General features: G+C 38.8%; 1 protein-coding gene across 2 annotated transcripts; it reads left to right on the top strand.

The window, feature by feature from the left end:
* Positions 1-227: 227 nt before the first annotated feature.
* C3H8orf89 (chromosome 3 C8orf89 homolog) lies at positions 228-20659 on the top strand. Of its 2 annotated transcripts, XM_058175093.1 has the most exons (9): positions 663-731; positions 2167-2288; positions 7317-7368; positions 9432-9589; positions 12030-12177; positions 12908-13000; positions 15273-15380; positions 16850-16914; positions 20246-20659. In XM_058175093.1, exons 1-9 carry the CDS (start codon positions 694-696, stop codon positions 20383-20385), a joined length of 924 nt encoding a protein of 307 aa, XP_058031076.1. In that variant the 5' UTR covers positions 663-693; the 3' UTR covers positions 20386-20659. The 2 variants fall into 2 exon arrangements, with proteins under 2 accessions (XP_058031075.1, XP_058031076.1); XM_058175092.1 differs by lacking the exon at positions 663-731 and adding an exon at positions 228-444 and having other exon boundaries at positions 16850-20382.
* The last annotated feature ends 327 nt before the right edge of the window (positions 20660-20986 follow it).

The following is a 20986-nucleotide window of genomic DNA, read 5'->3' as shown; positions in this document are numbered from 1 at the left end:
TTGCCCCGCGTAGCTACAACACCAAAACAGAATTATAAATGCCCCGGAAAGGACGGGGATTATGGGCAGAGGAGAACCGCGTCTTCGAAGCGACTTTCTCCCCGCCCACCGAACGTAAGACTGTACCTCGCTTCTTTATTACGGCTTCCCGGTTGCCTAGCGACTGAAGGCCTCGGTTCTTTGCCTGCTTCGGCCGGCGACGCGGTAACAAAAACCGGAAGAGCAGGAATGCTGCTGCTGCTGCCGGTGCCGCCGCCCTCTGGGTGCTGGCCGTCGCGGGGGATCATGAGCGTCTCGGGTAGCTTCCGTCTCCCCCAGTTCTCCAGAGACGAGGGATTGGGGTGTCGGTTCGCCCCTCGTCCTCCGTTGCCTTTCGCCCCCGGGGGCGCGGCGCAAGGGCCGCTATGAGTAGCAGCCAGCAACGCACCCACCTCGAGCAGCGCGGTGCGTGAGGGAGCCCGGCGGGGTGCGAGACGTGGGGGAGGGTGTCCCGAGGGGTTTACGCGGGGGACCCGCCGCCTCATTTAAAAAAAAAAAAGGAAAGGAAAGGAAATTCGTGGAAAGGGTTGGCTTGGAGTGTTACCTGGCGCAGGGGTAACAATAATGCTAGCCTACCTTACAAGATGTTTTTTTTCTCTCAAATAAAAAGAATAGAGTATTTGAACTTTATAACAAAACGGCACGCGCCTATGAATGCACACGGAGAAGTCACATGGGGCTCTCAGACCCAGGTAGGCAGCCTCTGAGCCTCCTTTTTGCTGCCCATCTGATCGTGTTTGGATGGCGGAGTTTTGCAACATTTTGAGGCACGAACCTTGCAGGTTTTAGTACCAAAAGGTTATGTTGAGTTGAGCTGGATTCCTAACGACGCTGGGATGTGCTGTTTCTTTCTTGTCCGGAAGACAGGTGTTTTCTTTTGTATCATTTTTATAGAAAAAGAATGTTGGACAGGATTAAAAACTACAGAAACATAAAGGGAAAATTGGAAGGGAAAAGATATAAAATGATGAAAAAGTGAAAAGAAAGTGGAAAAAAAGAGAAAAATATTTAAAGAAGCCACTTCCAATCTTCTTTGCAGCACTTGCAAACATAGTTATTACCATTTCCACTCTCCCAAATGATGTAACATGGTTCATTCTTCCCATAAACTACCCTTTTTAATCAATAAATTCCCATATCATAACTTTTATCCATTTTCAGCAAAAAAGAAATCCGTAAAGGGTTTCCAGTCTTTTATAAAATTTCTTCTTAAAATAGCCATTTCAGTAAATAAATTGCTTTCTAACATCAGATTTTTTTTTTATAGTCTCCTATCTAAGGACTAATTAGGTCTGATCTTCTAAATACCAAAGAAAAACAAAACAAAATTCTTGCCCTTACTTATTGATGGCATCATCTCACTTACCAGTAATTGCAGCCCTCAGGCTCTCCAAATGCTAAGTACAATCCACTTTGGATAGTGAGACAAGCAGCATATAAATTTAATAAATAAAAATAAGTAAGTGAAAATGTGTTTGATGGTTTGGAATGTGTAAGTCCATCTATTATGACATGTAAACCATACCTTTTCCAAGGTGAGTCTAGTCATTTCAAGAAGCTATAGTTAAAACAAACCATGGAATAGAATAGTGTTTGAAGCCAGTCAGAGTCACAACTTTCACTGAACTAAGTAAGATTGATACTCAAAATATAGCATGCAGGTAGTTCTCAAGACTATTTTTTTAGTGACAGTTTAAATTACAGTGGCACTGAAAAAAGTGATTTATGACTGTTTTTCACATGACCATTGCACCAAATCACGTCAAAATTCAGGCACTCAGCAACTGGTAGTATGTATTTATGATGTTGCAATGTTCCAGGGTCATGTGATCACTTTTGTGACCTATTGGCAAGCAAAGTCAATGGAAAAGCCAGATTCACTTAACTGTGTTAACTAACTTAACAATTGGGTTGATTCGCTTAACAACTGTCTTGCTTAGCAACAGAAATGTTGAGCTCAGTTATGGTCAAGGAGTACTGTATTGGACTGTAGCCTAAAAATGCCAAATGTTAAAGAAAAGACATGATTAGCTGCAGAAAATAATGTACTACCCATGCTTAAGCATACTTTTTACTGTATTCGCTTTATTTTACATAAAATTAATGCAAAAACAAATTTCATTTTAGCAGAATGAAGCTTGACAGAAATGAAGCATTACAAAATCAGACTGGAACTAAGAAAACTGATTTAATGAAGTATGACAGTAATGTAAAAAGTGGGAGTACCAATTATTTGTCAGGGACAAATGGTAATACGAATAATAGTACTGTAAATGTTTATAATCGTTACGTTGACCTCTCGTGTATAAAATGTGTCATTTAGAAACAATGTTTATCATAATATTTGAGAATGCATATAGTAAAACTGAATAATGAAAGATTCACAACATATAAAAAGTAACATTCTTTTAAAGAATTTTCTGCCAAAAAAATTGTACAAATTTAAAAGGGAATTTGGCAGGAGGATCACCACTACCTATACTAGTGTTTCTCAATCTTGGCAATTTAAGATACAAAGACTTCAATTCCCAAAATTCCCAGCTTACATGGTGTTTGGTTGGTCAGTATGAGAATAGAATGCCAGAATAAATGGGACTTGGATCTGTTCCTACTGGGTTTTTCTTAACAGCGTTTTCCCCCCAATAGATAAATTAAAAAACTTTAGACTATAGTGACTGACCATGGAGCTAAAAATGCTATTGTCTAAAGTTAATAGAGTATGACTTTCTAGTTGAAATAACTGAGCAACAATGTGGATAGTGTGATTTTGCAAATTTATTTATTTTATTTATTTATTTATTTATTTGATTTTTATACCGCCCTTCTCCCGAAGGACTCAGGGCGGTGTACAGGCAAAAATAAAACAGACAGTACAATATACAATTTAAAATGCAATTAAAAAACTTATTTTAAAATTAGCCTGAAAAGTAAAAATATGCAATGAACTAAAAACCCCATTTAAAATTAGTTAATAAGAACTTAAAATTTAATAAAATTCAATTTAAGCCAGCCCCGCGCAAATAAAAAGATGTGTCTTCAGTTCGCGACGAAATGTCCGAAGGTCAGGTATTTGGCGTAAACCCGGGGGAAGTTCGTTCCAGAGTGTGGGAGCCCCCACAGAGAAGGACCTTCCCCTGGGGCCCGCCAGCCAGCATTGCTTGGCGGACGGCACCCTGAGAAGTCCCTCTCTGTGAGAGCGTACGGGTTGGTGGGAGGCATGTGGTAACAGCAGGCGGTCCCGTAAGTACCCAGGCCCTAAGCCATGGAGCGCTTTAAAGGTAGTAACCAGAAACCTTAAAGTGCACTCGAAAGGCCACAGGTAGCCAGTGTAGTCTGCGCAGGAGCGGTGTTATATGGGAGCTACGCGGAGCTCCCTCTATCACCCGCGCAGCTGCATTCTGGACTAACTGGAGCCTCCGAGTGCACTTCAAGGGGAGCCCCATGTAGAGAGCATTACAATAATCCAAGCGAGAGGTAACGAGCGCATGAGTGACCGTGCACAAGGCATCCCGATCAAGGAAGGGGCGCAACTGCCGAACCAGGCGAACCTGGTGGAAGGCCCCCCTGGAGACGGCCGTCAAATGATCTTCAAACGACAGCCGTTCGTCCAGGAGGACACCTAAGTTGCGCACCCTATCCTTTGGGGCCAATAACTCGCCTCCAACAGTCAGCCGCGGCTAACATTTGGAAGCTTGAAATGTGGTTTGAGAAAATTATTGATTTGGAAAATTTAAATGATAGCATTGGTTGGAACACAAAATCAGAAAGTTAGAAATTTAGCCTTTTCAATTGGTTAATTGCTTTATTTTGAACATTGTAACTTGAGGAAATGCTGTATAGCAAGGTAATCATTCAAAAGATTGGTTAACTGTACAGGCAGAACTACTATGTATTGGTAAGATCCAGCTATGTATGGATAAAACTTTAAACAGTTGCTAAACAAAAGGTTCATAAGTCAAAGTCATACAATTTCTGTACATTACAATCTCTGTCATTGTTGAAGGCATTCAGAAACCTGCTAAGGAAATATCTCTGAAATGACCCAACAACGCACAGGTTGTCTAGCTAAACTATATAACCAGGTATAGTTCTGGTAATTCCATAATTAACCATCCTCATATTTCAGTGCAGCTTTAAACAACCTGCTTGTTCTAATAAACATTAAACTTAGTAACTTTTGAATTGGACTAACAAGGCTGCTGGATCTGAAGTCTGCAATTTTTATTTCTCGTGATCAAGGATTCTGCTTTGCGTTTAACATGATTTACCTAGCATTAGAGGCTGAAGAAAAATCTCATTAAGCCACACAGTTCAAAGAATAGCCTTAAGATATAGCAATTGGGATCCACTGTAAATCCGTCTTTGCTAGGAGAGTATAATCTTTTTTTCACAGCTGCCAATCCCAAGACACAGTAGTAAAGCTGCCTTCCAAAAGTACCAAGCGTTTAAGCGCGTCTTTTTATTCTTTAGCATTGAATGCATTCCAGTTGGAAAATTGTAAAATGCTGTGCAAGTTATATAAAATGCCAGAACCAAGGTCTGATTTAGTCTTTCTACAGCAATTTTATTTTATTAGTCCTTTTATATTAGGAATTTATAATAGAATTATATATATTTAAAATTATTAAGCATTACATCCCTGTCTCAGTTTTCTACAATTAGTTCTCAATTTACAAACACATCTGAGCCTCAAATTTCCATTGCTAAGCAAAATAGTTGTTAAGTGAGTTTTACCCCATTTTATGAGCTTTCTTACCACAGCTGTTAAGTGAATGAATCCAATTCTTAAGTTAGAAACATGGTTGTTAACATGTAACATGTCAGTACAAGGATTTGTCTAAAAGCTTGGTAGAAAATCTGTAGTTAAAGGTAGCCCTTTGGTTATGATAACAATTTGGTCTATGGCTAAACAATGCAGTCATAAAGCATGATATGACATGACTGCATTGTTTAGTGATAGCAATTCCAGCAGTCTCTGTTACCATTGTTAAATGAAGATCATACAAGTTGTTAAGTGAAAACCTTATGCTATTGTGACTTCCAATTTCCTGCTGGCTTGTCCATAGGCTTTGCTTGTGGGAAGCTAGCAGGCAATTTCAGAAAGCACAACCTTGTGACCACAGCTTGCTGCCACATAATTGTGAGTTGGGCAAAGTACCTAGATCACAACCTTATGACCACAGGGAAATTGTGACAGTCGGAATTCTGAGGACTCATCATAAGTCCCCTTCATTCAGCACTGTCGTAACTTGACTAGTCACTGATAGAATGATTGTAACCTACCTGTATTACAAAATGCTGTGCATATATCTCACCAACTAACTGGAGACAACTCTACACATATGTAACCAATTGCTGTGCAATTGTTCCTCTAACTCTATATAGCAGGGGTCTCCAACCTCAGCAAAGCTGGCTGAGGAATTCCGGGTGTTGAAGTCCACAAGCCTTAAAGTTGCCAAGGTTGGAGACCCCAGCTATATATAATCAGTGCCCAATTATTGCCCACAAAAATGGAAATGGTATGAAGCCAGGCCTGGCAAGCTGAAATAATATTTTATGGTACATGAGCTTGGCTGAACTTTTTATTTGTTATCTGAGGTTCTTTTTGTGTATGTCTCTTGACACTTTATGTTCAGCACAGAGTGACCAACCTTGTCTGAGTATTGATGTGGAATGTCCTCCCTAAAAAAATACACATAGTGCCAGTTATGATACCTTTGTTGATTTCAGGAAAACAATTATTTTTATAGCCCAGATATTTCAACATGTTTTATTGCTAGTTTAGTATTTTATTTCCTCCAAAGGTTTGGGGCTAGGGTTGATGTGAATAGTAATCCCCTTTATCCAGGGAGCATCAGAGCTGAGAAAGTTATGTTAGCGCCTTGCAAGAAAGATTTAATGAGCTATTCTGGGGTTTCTATGTTTTTACTGATTTTGATTATTTTGTCTTGTGTGGAAACTAGATATAGGCATAGATATATAAAATATTTCAGTAAGTATGGATTTGTTAAACAATTTAGATCTGTTTTATAAATAGGCTAAATCAGTGATGGTTAACCATTTTCACTTCGGGTGCCAAAAGTGCGCATGCGTGCTGGCACCCATAATGCAATGCACCCCGCGCATGTGCGCATGCCCCCCCCACTGCGTTCATGCCCACATGACCCCCATGTGAATCCCCCATCCCAGGTGGGATTCAAAAATGTTAGCAACCTGCACCACGGTGGGGGGGGTTGTTTTCACCCTCCCCAGGCTCCGGAGGCTTTCCTCAAGCCTCTGGGAGGGCTAAATTGGCCTCCCCCCAGCTCCAGAGACCTTCCGGAGGCCAGAAAGTGGCCTGTTTCTGGACTTCGGAAACTTCTGCGAGGCCCAATTTTTGCCCTCTCCAGGCTCTGGATGCTTTCCCCAAGCCTCCAGGAAGGCAAAAATGGCCTCCCCCATGCTCCAGAAGCCCTCCAGAGGTGGGAAATGGGCCTGTTTCCGCACTTCTGGAACGCTCACACCACTCTCCCTGCGTTCCACCCACCCCCCGCACATGCGTACATGTCTCTCACATATGCCCCGCCCCTGTGTATCCCAAAAATCAGCTGGCTGACGGGAGGCGTGCGCATGGACTTGAGCTGGACGATACCTGCAGAGAGAGCTCTGCGTGCCAGCTGTAGCATGCGTGTCATAGGTTCGCCATCATGGGGCTAAATGCTTTAAATTGTTTCTCCAGTACTTGCAACTTCATTAGTTAATGTTCTATGTTATTATATTTACTTTGGGATGCCAATACTACAGAAAGTGTTTTGTTACTAAACAAAATCATAGCTGTCATTTGATAAAATATCTCTTTTCCCCTTTGCTTAACTATATATCTAAGAATTTGATTTGAATTATTTGCCTACAAAAGAAAGGAAAAATTATAGCTATGTTTTTTTTAATTTGCATTTATATCCCGCCCTTCTCCGAAGACTCAGGGCGGCTTACACTATGTTAGCAATAGTCTTCATCCTATTTGTATATTTATATACAAAATCAACTTATTGCCCCTAACAATCTGGGTCCTCATTTTACCTACCTTATAAAGGATGGAAGGCTGAGTCAACCTTGGGCCTGGTGGGACTAGAACCTGCAGTAATTGCAGGCAGCTGTGTTAATAACAGACTGTCTTACCAGTCTGAGCCACAGAGGTTTAATACAAATACTTTTTTCATTTTTCTATATAATATTTACTTTTTTTAAAGTAGTGATTTTTTTACGTATTCAAATGAAAGAAAAATATTTCATTGCAGATTTACAGGTAGATAATGGCAAACTCCCGAAGATCTCTCGTGTTCCAAAATGGTAAGTATTTTAAACCAGCGTCTATTATTATTATTTTTAATCTTAAAAATGGTTTATTGTTTCTTTATAGAAAACATGATACTTTTAGTCTAGTCTAATCTAGCATCTCCAGATAAATATATTTGTAGCTCTTAACTGAGGCAGACAATTCACTCTTTTTTTAAATAAGTGAGTGGGATAAAGAAAGGGACTCAAAGATAAGTGTTATGAGAGCATGAAATTCTCCTAAGTTACTATTTGCTACATCAGATCAAGAAATACATTGCAAACTAGTACGTGGTAGAAAATATATGTGAAAGTTGTAGAAACGATACACAAATGCCATGATGAGTCTATACCTACAAAGATCATATTCCATATGACACTCTATAGAAGCAAAAGTTGGATTGTGAAGAAGCAGAATTGAACACTTAGGCACTTTTTGAAACTTTGCTGTTAGAGAAGACTTCTGAGAATACCATGAACAGCCAAGAAAACAAAGCAATGGATCATTGAGCAAAATCCAGCCAGAGTTCCCACTCAACGCACAGATGCCCTGGCTCAAATTATCCCACTGTGAACACAGTATGCATAGATCTAACTCTCTGGAGAAACTCTAATGCTGGAAAAAGTGAAAGAAAGAAGACTAGAAAGAAAGAATGACCAGCAGCAAGATAAACTTAGTTACAGCAGCAATGAGTACATTGTTGGAAAATCTGAAAGATTGTCATGGAGGAAATCTGTTTATGTGATCCCAAAGATTTAACAACAGCTTGATGGCACAGACAATAATCAATCAATGTCTGAACCAAAATAATAATAGGTAGAAATTATTAGCAAAGTATTTTTCTATTGAATGTAGTCATGAAGTTATAATTGTGGCGTATTTTTCTTGGATGATGATTTTGAGAAAGACATGTTATTTTTTATGGCACATTGGAATTTATTATAATTATTCTTAACATAATAACAGAGTTGGAAGGGACCTTGGAGGTCTTCTAGTCCAACCCCCTGCCCAGGCAGGAAACTCTACACCATTTCAGACAAATGGCTATCCAACATTTTCTTAAAAATTTCCAGTGTTGGAGCATTCACAATTTCTGCAGGCAAGTTGTTCCACTTATTGATTGTTCTAACTGTCAGGAGATTTCTCCTTAGTTCTAAGTTGCTTCTCTCCTTGATTAGTTTCCACCCATTGCTTCTTGTTCTACCCTCAGGTGCTTTGGAGAATAGTTTGACTCCCTCTTCTTTGTGGCAATATCTTAATAAAATATATTTTGGTAGATAAGTACATTTGGGATACACCATTTGCTATTTTAGGTTAGAGAGAAATTGAACAAACTGAAATACCTATTTGGAAACGTTAAAGCTGAAACGTGTATAAAAGAATCAATAGCTAAGACAGTGATAGCAATGGTAGCATAATATCTGTTTCTTTAATAAAACACTCTTCTGCTTTTGGAATATTATTTCTTGCTTAAGACCCTTGATTTCTAAAGAGAGTCATTAAACTTCCTTAATAAATTAATAAAAAATATAGTACTGAAATCTCTGAAAGCCAGCTTGCCTACTTTTACTATATGCCTGAAAGGTTTTTTGTATGGACTACATACAAGATCACATATGAAGTCCAAGAACACTACCCTTGAAGAATTTCCACACTACTTTAAAATACCATGGCTGATGTTTAGGAGTTTCACATAAAACTATTGATATAGAAACAGATTTCTAAAAGTATAATGCTTAAAACTACCCATGATAGTGTATAGTACCTGTCAGTTAGTTGAACCAATATTTCTTAGGGATGATCAGTTAGGGAAGTTTTTATAACTTGGTCCCTTCAGATCTATTGGCAAGTATTTCATCCTCCATTGGCCCTGTTTGTCTTGGAATTACACCTCTAAAAAAAGGCCTTGGTTATCAAAAAAAAGAAGGTGTGTTTGAAATGAAAGGTAGCATTGTAACAAGATTCTTTAGTGACTTGTTTATCTGAAATATATTTGTGCTTTATAACATTTGAAAAACATTACTTATTTGTTGTTTTTACATATGTCCATGATGTTCCATTTTTCTGTCTGAAATAGGAAACATGCCACTTTACAGCCAATCCCAAAAGAAAGAAAATTACCATTCCTGACACCTGATAATAAATTCCTGGATCATAAAGGAAAATTATTTGAAAGTGAACCATTAATGGATAGTTGGAAAAATGCGGTTTTAAAGACAAAAAGAGTTAAACAAGGTAAAACATATTATAACAATTTTGTAGGAAATTTGTTAATACTTATTAAATCTAGTTGTGTATTTTTATCAGGGATGAAATCTAAAAATTTTCCCTACTGGTTCTGTGGGTGTGGCTTGGTGGGTGGGTATGTCCTGTGACTGAGTGGGCGTGGCCAACTCAAGGTCACTCACAGCCATGCCCACTTAGTCACAACCCCCCCCACCAAGCCACGCCCACAGAACCCAGTAGGAAAAACTTTTTAATTTCTATTCTGTCTTTTCCCTTTTTGCAAGATGCCTGCAGCTGCAACCTCTCTGCCCGCTTGCCACCCGCTCGCCACCTGTTCGCCCTTTGCCTTGGGTTGGGGGCTGGGGCCCAGGATGCACCATTCCCTGAGGCCCGGGAGCTGCCACCTGCTCAACCGGGTCTGGCCTTTCCCCAGAGCTGCCGCCCACTTGCTGCCTGCTTGCCCTTCACCTTCGGTCAGGGGCCAGGGCCCAGGGATGCCCATTCCCTGAGGCCCCGGAGCCACCACCTGCTCGTCATCTGCCTCAACTGGGTCAGGGAATGCACCACTCTCCGACACCAGCCTTGCCCTGGAGCCGCCACCCGCTCTTCCTTTGCCACATGGTGTATACTTCCCTTCCTCCAGTGGCTGGCTGCCAGGAAAGGCAAGCATCCGAAAGTTACCAGAGCTGCTCTCCTTCTTGAATATGCCACCACCATCACTGCCTTGTTCCATGTGCCAGCTGTACAAGTGCACACCCAACCTGCCACTGATAAATAAATGAAATAAACAGTGTGCGCTTGCGCAGCCGGCACATGGAAAAGGGGGCAATGGTGGCGGTATATTCAAGAAGGAGAGCGGCTCCGGTAACTTTTGGCTGCTTGCGTTTCCTGGCAGCCAGCCGCTGGAGGAAGGGAAGTATACACCATGTGGCAAAGGAAGAGCGGGTGGCGGCTCCGGGGCAAGACTGGTGTCAGGGAATGGTGCATTCCCTGACCCGGTTGAGGCAGGCTGCGAGCAGGTGGTGGCTCCAGGGCCTAGGAAATGGGGTGTCCCTGGGTCCCAACCTCTGACCGAAGGGCGAGCAGGCAGCGAGTGGGTGGCAGCTCCGGGGAAAGGCCAAAGTTGCGAAATGGTGCATTCTCCGACCCGGTTGAGGCAGGTGGCAGCTTTGGGGCCTTGGGGAATGGGCCCCAGCCCCTGACCGAAGGGCAAGTAGGTGGCGAGCTGCCTTCCCGGTGTCCCGGTGTCCAGCTTGCGAAGGCTGGACTGCCGGCCTTGGACTGATTTGGGGGCGTGGCCAGCCAGTGATTGCTACCGGTTCAGCGAACGAGACCCAATCTCCGCTACCTACTCGCTCGATCTGGTCCGATCCCGTAGCATTTCACCCCTGATTTTTATACAGGTGTTGTCATGATGTTACATATTTTAAAAAGATTTCAAAGAGTGTTTCTTGCACAGATTTATTAGTATTTTGAGTTCTTTTTGTTTTGCTTTGTTTGATGTCTTACATTTGATCATTTGTCAATTGTTTGGGAAGCAGGCCTGAAGGTAATTATATAATTTTTTAATGTAAATAAAATTAGTCAGTTATATTTACAGTTTAAATAATAACTATAATAATATTAGCAGCATATGGTTAAGATTAGCATATTCAAATTTTTCTGTAGTTCTTTTTCAGAGGGCTTTTTCCTTATATTTTAGGATATTGTCATTCACAGCTTTCTGAGATGGATGTATTTAGGTCCATGTAACTAGGATGCAGTTCTATACAGACAGCATCCTAGTTACAAACAGGTTACATTCTGAGAGGCTGTTCAAAACTCTGTTTTCTTTCCAAGTCCAATAAGAATAAAGGGCATACCCAGTTCTTACCCTATAGTATATGAGTAGAAGTTTGGAGAGGGTGGGAATGGGAAAGGATTAGTTTCTGGCACTCCTAACTGTTCTCTACCTTCTGCCGACTACTCGGACCTTCTAAACTGGAGTTGTGGACAGATTTATTTGCATTAGCAAAAGTTCGCAACTTGAAAATTCGTAAGTAATATCTATATAAACATACCTGGGAGTAAGTCTTGTGGAACTCTGTGGAGTTTATATTTTCGTTGCAGCTTTCTTGTCTGCATGTTTCAAGCTGATGATGAAAACTAAGTTGTCATGATGAAGACAGCTTTTCGTTTTTGTTTCCTCTCTTCTATTTTAAGCACTTATATACCTAAAAAATGATTTCACAGAAGATGCTTCCATTATTGATTGTTTCTGTTGTAGTTTTGGGTTTTTTCCCTAGACAGCCAAGTTGAAAGTATCTGTAGGTAAACATGTCCTTATTCTGGAGATATTTCTCTCATTGATTTCAGTGCTTGATTTCTATACATTTATAATTAAGGTTAGAGTATTTGAAATTCTGATGTGATATTTCATGTTTCTATTTTGAATTATTTCCCTAAGCAGAGTATGTTTCTGCATATGGCTTGAGAGATTCCAATGAAAATACTGCAATGCAGTGTCTTTCTCAGAGTACGGAGGAATATTCTGTAATACCAAACCCCCTTCCTGTTATACAAAATACACAAAGTTGTGCTAATCAATTTCCAAACAGGTATATTATTTTACTTTGGGTTTTAATATGAAGAATATGCAAATGTTATTTCTCAGATTTTACTGCACAGAATAATTTACAGAATCACAAGTGCCATTTCATTCCCAAATTATCCTTGTTTGTATGGTTCATTTGATACCATCAAAATGCTTTACAAAGAATATGTATGAATAGCTCCCGTGATGAATGGATCAACAATGATTCCATTATTATATTATTTGTATTTCTGATGTTAACTATGAAAGTCCTTAGAAATTATAGCAGTTTAGGGTTAGCACCCAGGAGTCACTATGATTGTTGTTAAGATGCTATTCCTGAGTAGAATACTTTCTTATAGACTCAAATTATTACCCATATTCCAGAGTTGGTCCTAATTCTTGTGTTTTTTAAGAAAAAAGTAATAAAGTGATAAATACAAATAAGGTCCTGTCTATGCCATAAAGGGCCTCAATTTAAGGCAATAAACTTTCAGTTTATTGAACAAATAATCTGTGTCAAAAAAATTCAATAAACTAAAATAGGATAGCAGTTCAAAAACCACCTGGCTAAGGCAACAATAAAGCAAATTTGCAATATTCATTATTGTATAGTTTATAGAGTAGGAGTTTATTCTGGTGGCTAGATCAAATGGGAAGAAGGAAATGGGACACTGCTCAGTCATCATTGTCAATTTCCTAAGTTTTTCAACTGCTAATGCTAGTCTTTATTGATATTATTTTCATCATTTTAGCTCTGATAGTAATGAAGACTCCAGATTGCCACCTTTATATTTGTTTCCATCTACTCTATCCCAAAGTTTTTTTGAAGGCCACTACAAAAGCAGGTAAGGCTTGTTTCTATGTTTGTTTGTATGTTTGTTTATTTTTTAAAAAATGAAAAAAATTATATATTAAAAAAAAAGCAGGTAAGGCTTACCGGTAATTTCTTTTCGAAAGGAATTAACTGTACTGCAATATTATATTCCTTATGTGAGCAAACTGTAGGCCACATATATTACCTACATACCTATTTTACAGCCCCAGAATATCACTGGCATGGGCGGGGACAATTTTTTTGTCCCCTTTAGGAAGATGGTTATTTTTGGAGCAGATGGAAGAGTTTAGAAAACTGAATCGAACTGTTCTGATCCTTAACATTTTCCCTCTTCTATCTTCCTCAGATTGGTCAATTGCAAACCTGCAAAGCTTAAAATCAAGAGCCAGTTTGGTGTATTGGTTAAGGCACCAAGCTAAAAACCAGGACTTGTGAGTTGTAGTCCAAGTTTAGGCAAAAGGCCAGCTGGGAATCTTGAGCTAGTCATTCTCTCTCAGTCCTAAGAAGCAGGCAATGGCAAACTACTTCTCAAACACCTTGCCAGGAATCAGTGTTGACATATAGGCATAAAAAAAGCAATTGAAGTAGACAGTCTATTTCTGGTACACATTGTTCTAAAAAAGCCAATACAAGGTGTAGCTTGAGTAGACATCAGGCTTACATTTGGAATCAGATCATTTAAAATTTAAAAAACATAAACATTCTTCTCCATGGGTCCCTATGGAATTGGTTTATTACTTTAAAAAAAACCTTACCTGTCATTTTAAATCTATAGAAGTATTCCCTGTTATGGTATAGAACAAGAAATATGTAAGAACTGTTACTTAGGCAAAAAAGCAGAGTAGCAGTACAGAATAACAGAGTTGGAAGGGACCTAGAAGGATCCGCTGCTCAAGCAGGAAAGCCTATGCCATTTCAGAAAAATGGTTGTCCAATCTCTTCTTAAAAACCTGCAGTGTTGGAGCACCCACAACTTCTGGAGGCTGAAAAGTTTTTAAGTCTTGGGAAGCAAGCCAATATTCATAAGCAGCTCAGGCAAGTACCTTCCTAGCTCTTTGAGGTATAAGGAGGAGAGGTAAAGCATAACCTAATTTGCAAGATTCTCTTATTTTAGCCAATCTAAATAAAGTGTAGTACTGGTCTTCCTGTGAGGTTGATTTTCATGGTCTGATCTACTTAAACAGTTATAAGCCTTCTAATTTAAAGGCACATCATATTATTTCATAGTATGATTAATTGAAATGCATTGTTTTAGTTGTTTTCTTTCATGTATTGCATTTGGTGATAAGCACATAATAAAGAACACTATTACTACTACTACAGTTATCTAAATCAGTATTTTAAAAATGTGGTCCAAAAACTCCTAGAGGGTCCACAAAATCAAATTACTTGCCAGATATTGAAGTTAGTTGAACCCATCTTTCTATAACTGTGGTTGGAGGACAAAAGTGCATACTGGTGTTCAACAGTTGTGTAATTGTACATTAAAGATTATACAAGAGTGGTACTTTGAAATAGCTCATTATGACTTATCCAATAGATGGCAGCACCTAACCAACTGTGGCTGATGTAATTAATTAGATCAGAGCTAATCAACTAATCAAGAGCTAATCAAGATCAAATTTGATTAGTATTTGGATAGAAATTCCAGCTATAGATTAGACTGGAAAATCAAACAAAAACAAAAACTGAAGAAAGCAATAGCAAACGGGACTATTTGCCAAGAAAACTATATGGACTTGCCTATCAGAAGTCTAGGTTACTATTATCTCCAAAGACAAAATCTTATCTATTCAAGCTTCCCAGCATATAGTTCCTTTACCAAATATTTTAACTGGTATTTTTGTGCAATACCAAAAATTAGGGGATGGTCATAATTGAATTCAGCGTAGCTTAAACTGTCAGAGGTGATAAAGAATAAATTTTATGTAATTGAATATGCTCATAATACAGTTTTCTCAGATACTTTGCTTGGTTATTCTAGATATATTTCATTTCCATTTTCCTTAATCTTAGCCAGCATTGCCAGATGGTTATAAACTCTGGGAGCCATAATTCAAACATCTAGATTAGTGTTTCTCAACCTTGGCAAGCTGAAGATGCTGGCTGGGGAATCCTAGGAGCTGAAGTTCACACATCTTAAAGTTGCAAAGACTGAGAAATATTGATCTAGACAATACAAGGCCATAAGCACTTTCCACATTACAAATTGTAAAAAATAAGGGATTTTAGAAGGCAGATTTAATTCATTCACACCTGTGATATATTATCATTCTTTACAGGGGAGACATTACCATGGGACACCCAACCAAAAAAGAAGTGCCTTGCATATCAGCACCTCTGAAGAACTCCAAACCACACTGTCAAGCTGCAGAGTTGGATACTGTGAGGTAAAGCGGATTGAAAGCACAAAGATAGCTAACTCTCTAGTGAAATGCTGAAAGTTAGGGTTTTTTTATTTTTTACTAGCTATTACCTAAATACTATTTTTGATTGTAATTGAGATAAACTAGCATAGCTGCTTGGTTTCAACAATTCAGGTTGCACATTTCATTTGTTATAAGTATAGGAGTTATTCTAGTGATATAAATAAAAGCTTAAGATTTGAGAAAATCTTAAAACTCCTTTACATACTTGACTGATTATATCTGTTAAATTTGTGGAATACACTAAACTGCATCTGAATAAAAATCACAATAAACATTCTTCATGAAAACAAGTAAGAACAGATTAAATATTACAGTCTGATCCGGCTGTAATCCCATTGACCAGGAAGCACTGAATAACTTTGGGATAGTGAGTGTTTTTTCTTTTTTTTTTCTTTTTTTTTTTATTGAAAGAGTTTTAAAAAACAAAAACATTTTTCCCCCTTTTTCCCCCCCTCCCTCCCAAAAAACCCCCTTCCCCTCCTCCCCCGGCTTCCGGGTCAATCCTGAGTATTGTTATACATAAACCAAACATAGAATAAAATTTTCCCTTCCAATCCAAATAACCACATCCACAGCTTTTCATCTCCCAACCCCCTCCCCATTACATAAAATAACTTTCTAATTATTCAAAGGCAATCTGATATTTCTTAATCTGATATCTATTTTGTAGATAATCAATCCATTTTTTCCATTCAATTAAATATCTTTCCTGCGTATTGTCTTTTTAAAAATTTTCCCTTAAATTCTGTGCTTGTGTAAACTTAACATTTCTAACCCAAATTTTCTCCCATGTTTCCAACATTATTGGTTCCTGAATATTCTGTGCCCATTTTATCATACAATCCTTTACCAAATCCTTTTCCGAATCTATTTCAAGCAACACATTATACAATCTCTTTATATGCTCCTGGGTCTGATTTCTAATTTGCTTTATTAAATTTTCCTCCCTTTGCATTATACCAATTTTTTGATCTTCTTTCCATCTAGCACTTATTTGCCCATATTGAAACCAAGTATAATTCCTCCCTTCTTCATTTAATACCTGTGTGAGTGTTTTTTCTTAAATTTAAATGATTTTGAGCTCTTGAAGTAAAGGCGAGAATGGAAATTTAATCAATAAATGTAAAGAAAATATCCTACCCACTGAAATAAAAATGCTATTTTCAGCAATATTAAACCTTCAAAATGGTTTGTAACCTGTAATATATCAGCATTTGACTTTATATGATAATTCTATATCTTCGACTACAATTTCAGTACTTACTAAGAATACAGTACCATTTAAAATGTTGGAATAGTGATGGCTACTGAATCATATCATGAGAAATATTAAATCAATATTTTAATTTTCTTCCACACCATTGACTTCATACAAACAAATAATTATTGATAATTAAAATATGCTATCCAATGTTATTGTACATTTATAGGTTGAAGAAACTGAATAAGTGTTCCAGACTGGCTTCATTTCCAGGAAGGGTCAAGTACAGGACTGGTAAAAGAGCCATTTCCTACTTCTTTCTTTATTTAAAAATAAAGCAAATTAGTATTCACTGTATTTTACTGTATCACAAGTTCTTTTACATATACCCAAGTCAGTGGGCTCCAAAATCCAAGAAAGCCAATACAACACAGGTCCCTTGGCAACACAGAAGCACTCAAAGGCTAGTATTCACTGCTCACTACTCCACTCTTTCCTACTTCTACCACACTTCTACCAGGCTTGAAAAGGTCAGGACAACAGCAGCACAGGTGTTAGCCATTTTGCAGGCAACCTGTCCTCTCCCACATTGTGAAATCTTCTTCCTGTTTTTACATTCACTATTGAATATTATTTTCTCTAAAATATGGGCAAGGAATGGAATCCAGAATAGTTTCCCCCCATACTGTAAAGTTTAGATCCATGATGGCGAACCTGTGGCACGCGTCCCGCAGGTGGAATGCAGCGCCCTCTCTGGGCATATGAGGGGTTGCCCAAGTTCAGCTCTGCCGCACATGCGTGTGCACTTCCCACCGGCAAGCTGGTCATCGGGTCTCTCCCATATGTGCGGGGGGGGGGGTGCATGCAAGGGGCATGCATACAGGGGGCTGGGGCACGTGTGGGGCCGCGCACACATGCACAGGGGGCGGGGCACATGCAGTGGTACATGCACAGGGGTAGGGGCCGTGCATGCATTGCATTTTGGGGGTTTGCGCTCTTTGGACACTTGGTCTGGAAAAGGTTAGCTGACTGATTTAGATCCTTTAAGAAAATATTCTGATGATCAAAGTAGGCTCATAGACACGCAGGTGTTTACATTGTGGATGTCTGTTCTGCCTTGACTTAAAAATAAAAAACCTTACAGCAATACTAGAGTAGAGCTTATAGGCTTGCTGTAGGCAGTCAAATTGCCATATTAAGAAGGCAAGACCCCTTCTCTAGCACTAAGACTGCTTCCCTCCCAAACATCAGTGGAGGATAAAGTCAAAGAAATGAGTTATTCAGGCAGAACTATCTTTCTGGATCTTTTTGCTAGAATTTGATAAAGCAGAACTCTCACAAGCTTTAGTCCATGGCATAGGACCGAGATATCTTCGGGACCGCCTTCTGCTACTACATGCCTCCCACCGGCCGGTACGTTCCCATAGAGAGGGTCTTCTCAGGGTGCCTTCAGCCAAACAGTGTAGGCTGGCGACACCCAGGGGGAAAGCCTTCTCTGTGGGGGCACCTACCCTCTGGAATGAGCTTCCCCCAGGACTTCGACAACTTCCTGACCTCTGGACCTTTCGCCGCGAGCTGAAGACATATCTATTCTTCCGAGGACTGGCTTAAATAGGGTTTTTTTATATATGGATTTTATTGGGGTTTATTTTATATTTTGTATTGTATTTTAAATTTTAGGCCATATTGAATAAGTTTTTTAAAGAGTGTTTTTATTGTAATATATGGTATTATTTTATCTGCCTGTTCACCGCCCTGAGTCCTTCAGGAGAAGGGCGGTATAAAAATTAAATTATTATTATTATTATTATTATTATTATTATTATTATTAGTCACTTTGAGCAGGGCAGAAAGGGAAAGTGGGGATGAGCTGCATTTGTGAGAACTCATTTCAAAAGATAATAAATACATCCATTTCTTCTGCCAGCAAAGAGGGAGCTCCTAAAATGCTTTGCTTTGGAGGTATTGGCAATCAATATTTAGCAATATCTTCAAATACACATTTTAGTTAATTGCAATTAAAAAACTTGGCACTGTAATTTCCAATTTTGGGGGTTTATTTATGTTGCAATTGATTTGTTTGAAAGAGTAATTATTTGTGATAATAAAAATATACCAATAAATGCATTTTTGAATTTTAATAACTCTTGCCTCTACTTTGATAGCCATCCCATACAATTCTCTTCTACCTCTAACATAAATCCCAAAAATAATTATGATTTTCAATTTCTGTATTTCTCAGAATATCTGGATTGCTGCTACGAATTACAGATTTTAATGAATATTGAGTGCATTTATAGTGATGTCCTATATTATCAATTTTAGATAGCTTGTAGCATATTTGCATTTAGTAGGTAACAGAAGTGGTTGAATTTTGACAATTTCACCCCAAAGTTGAGTAGAAAAAGAAGATATTTCAAGCTTTCCACTCCCTTATAGACTCGAGATTTATCGTTTGTTAGGGAAGGATTAAATCCCTTTTTTTAGCACTCTTGAGCATTGAGGCACCTTGCCTTTTGTTCTGCTTTTCATTCTACCTCCAGTTCCAAATATAGACAGAAAAACACATGGGCTGGAAAAGTCCATCTCATTCTGTCTGGTAACATTCTACCACCAAAATACTCATCTAAAAAAGGTGACGATTTAAGTTGCAACCCGATTCAAATGTTGTCCAATGTTGTTCACATGTTGCATTAAGCCACTGTTTACTAAATATGTATAGTGAATCAAAATGAAATATTTAATATAGTGACCCTACTGACCAGCTGGGGAAAAGTAACCTCTATTATGTTACCTGACCTAAATCACAACCAACATAAATTCAAGTCCTTCATCCAGGCTATAAATTATATAAATTACATCACTGCAAAAATTAGTGCTAGCATGCGACTTTTACATTTAATACACATTTGTGCAATTGTACTCTGTTATCATCATGCACAGCATAACAACTGGCAGAAGCTAATCAACCTTTGCTGATCTCAAAATAGCAACAATACTTAGACATATACTGCTCCAGTGCTTTACAGCACTGAGTGGTTTGCATCAACATATTGCCCTTAACTGGGTCATTATACCCACCTCTGAAGGATGGAAAGCTGAGTCAACCTTGAGTCAAACTCTCCTGGCAGTCAGCGGTTAGCCTTGTATAGTTGAATATGGATACGCATTTGAATGGTAGACCATCATGAAACCTAGGGCTATATGCTTATCTTAAATGACTCAACGCCAAAGGCGCACGGAACGCTGTTACCTTCCCACCAAGGTGGTCCCTATTTTTTCTACTTGCATTTTACGTGCTTTCGAAACTGCTAGGTTGGCAGAAGCTGGGACAAGTAACAGGAACTCACTCCGTTACACGGCAGCATTAGGGATTCGAACCTCTGAGCTGCCGACCTTTCAATCGACAAGCTCAACGTCCTAGCCCTTGAGCCACCGTGTCCCTCTTAAAAATGCAAAACACCCCAAAAAGCACTGATAAGCCATTTCTCTGTTGTGGCTAAAAGGACAGGAATATGTCAATGGAGACTTCAATTGATTATGACCCAAAATTTGTATTTTCCACATGATTTTTACACATGTATCGTTAAATAAAAATCAAGTAGAATCTTTTTTTTCTTCTTAGGTTACCAATTTGCTGATCCTGCCAATGGAGCCCCATCTCAGTTCCTTCAGAGGCTTGCTGAATTAGCTGCTCTTCAATGCACAACCATTCATGAGGAGAAAACTAGAAAAATAAGGAAGACCAAGAAACAAGAAGCATAGACCCCAATTATGCAAGGAGCAGGCTCCTTTGCAATTAATGTTTTTGTTTGATCTCCTTTAACATATATTGTGTTGATCAATGAATCACAATTAATGTAAAATAATAATTTGATATTTAATAAATGTATTATCATGTTTATATCGTCCAAACCAAGTTGTTTAAAAATTGGTCACTCAAAATGGAAGAAAAAAAAAATCAACTTTCAACCTTCTCTAAATGCATGCATCCTTCTCTGACCTATATTCAAAGCATTTAAGGTAGGGCTGTCAAACTCCTGGTCCCCGGGTTGGATGCATCACGCACTGCCCATAGCCAGTTTAGCGAAGGGGGAAAAAGTCCTGATACATCACGTGATACCACCGTGACACGAGTTTGACACCTGATTTAAGGTTTTATTCCCAGCAAGCATAATGACCTAGGCATACTACTATGCAATTCTAATCATTGATTAGTTTATGCAAATTAGTTTATTTTTATTTTTGGAGACTGCCAGTAAGTCCCTACTTTTTTCTATTTCAGAAGTGTTTTGCTATTGCCTCCTTCCTAGGCTAAAGTGACTGGGCCAAGGTCACCCAACTGGCTTTGTGCCTAAGGACTCAG

The sequence above is a fragment of the Ahaetulla prasina genome, chromosome 3 (genome assembly GCF_028640845.1).
Source record: "Ahaetulla prasina isolate Xishuangbanna chromosome 3, ASM2864084v1, whole genome shotgun sequence".
Lineage (NCBI taxonomy): Eukaryota > Metazoa > Chordata > Lepidosauria > Squamata > Colubridae > Ahaetulla > Ahaetulla prasina.
This window is presented reverse-complemented; position numbering and strand designations above follow the sequence as displayed.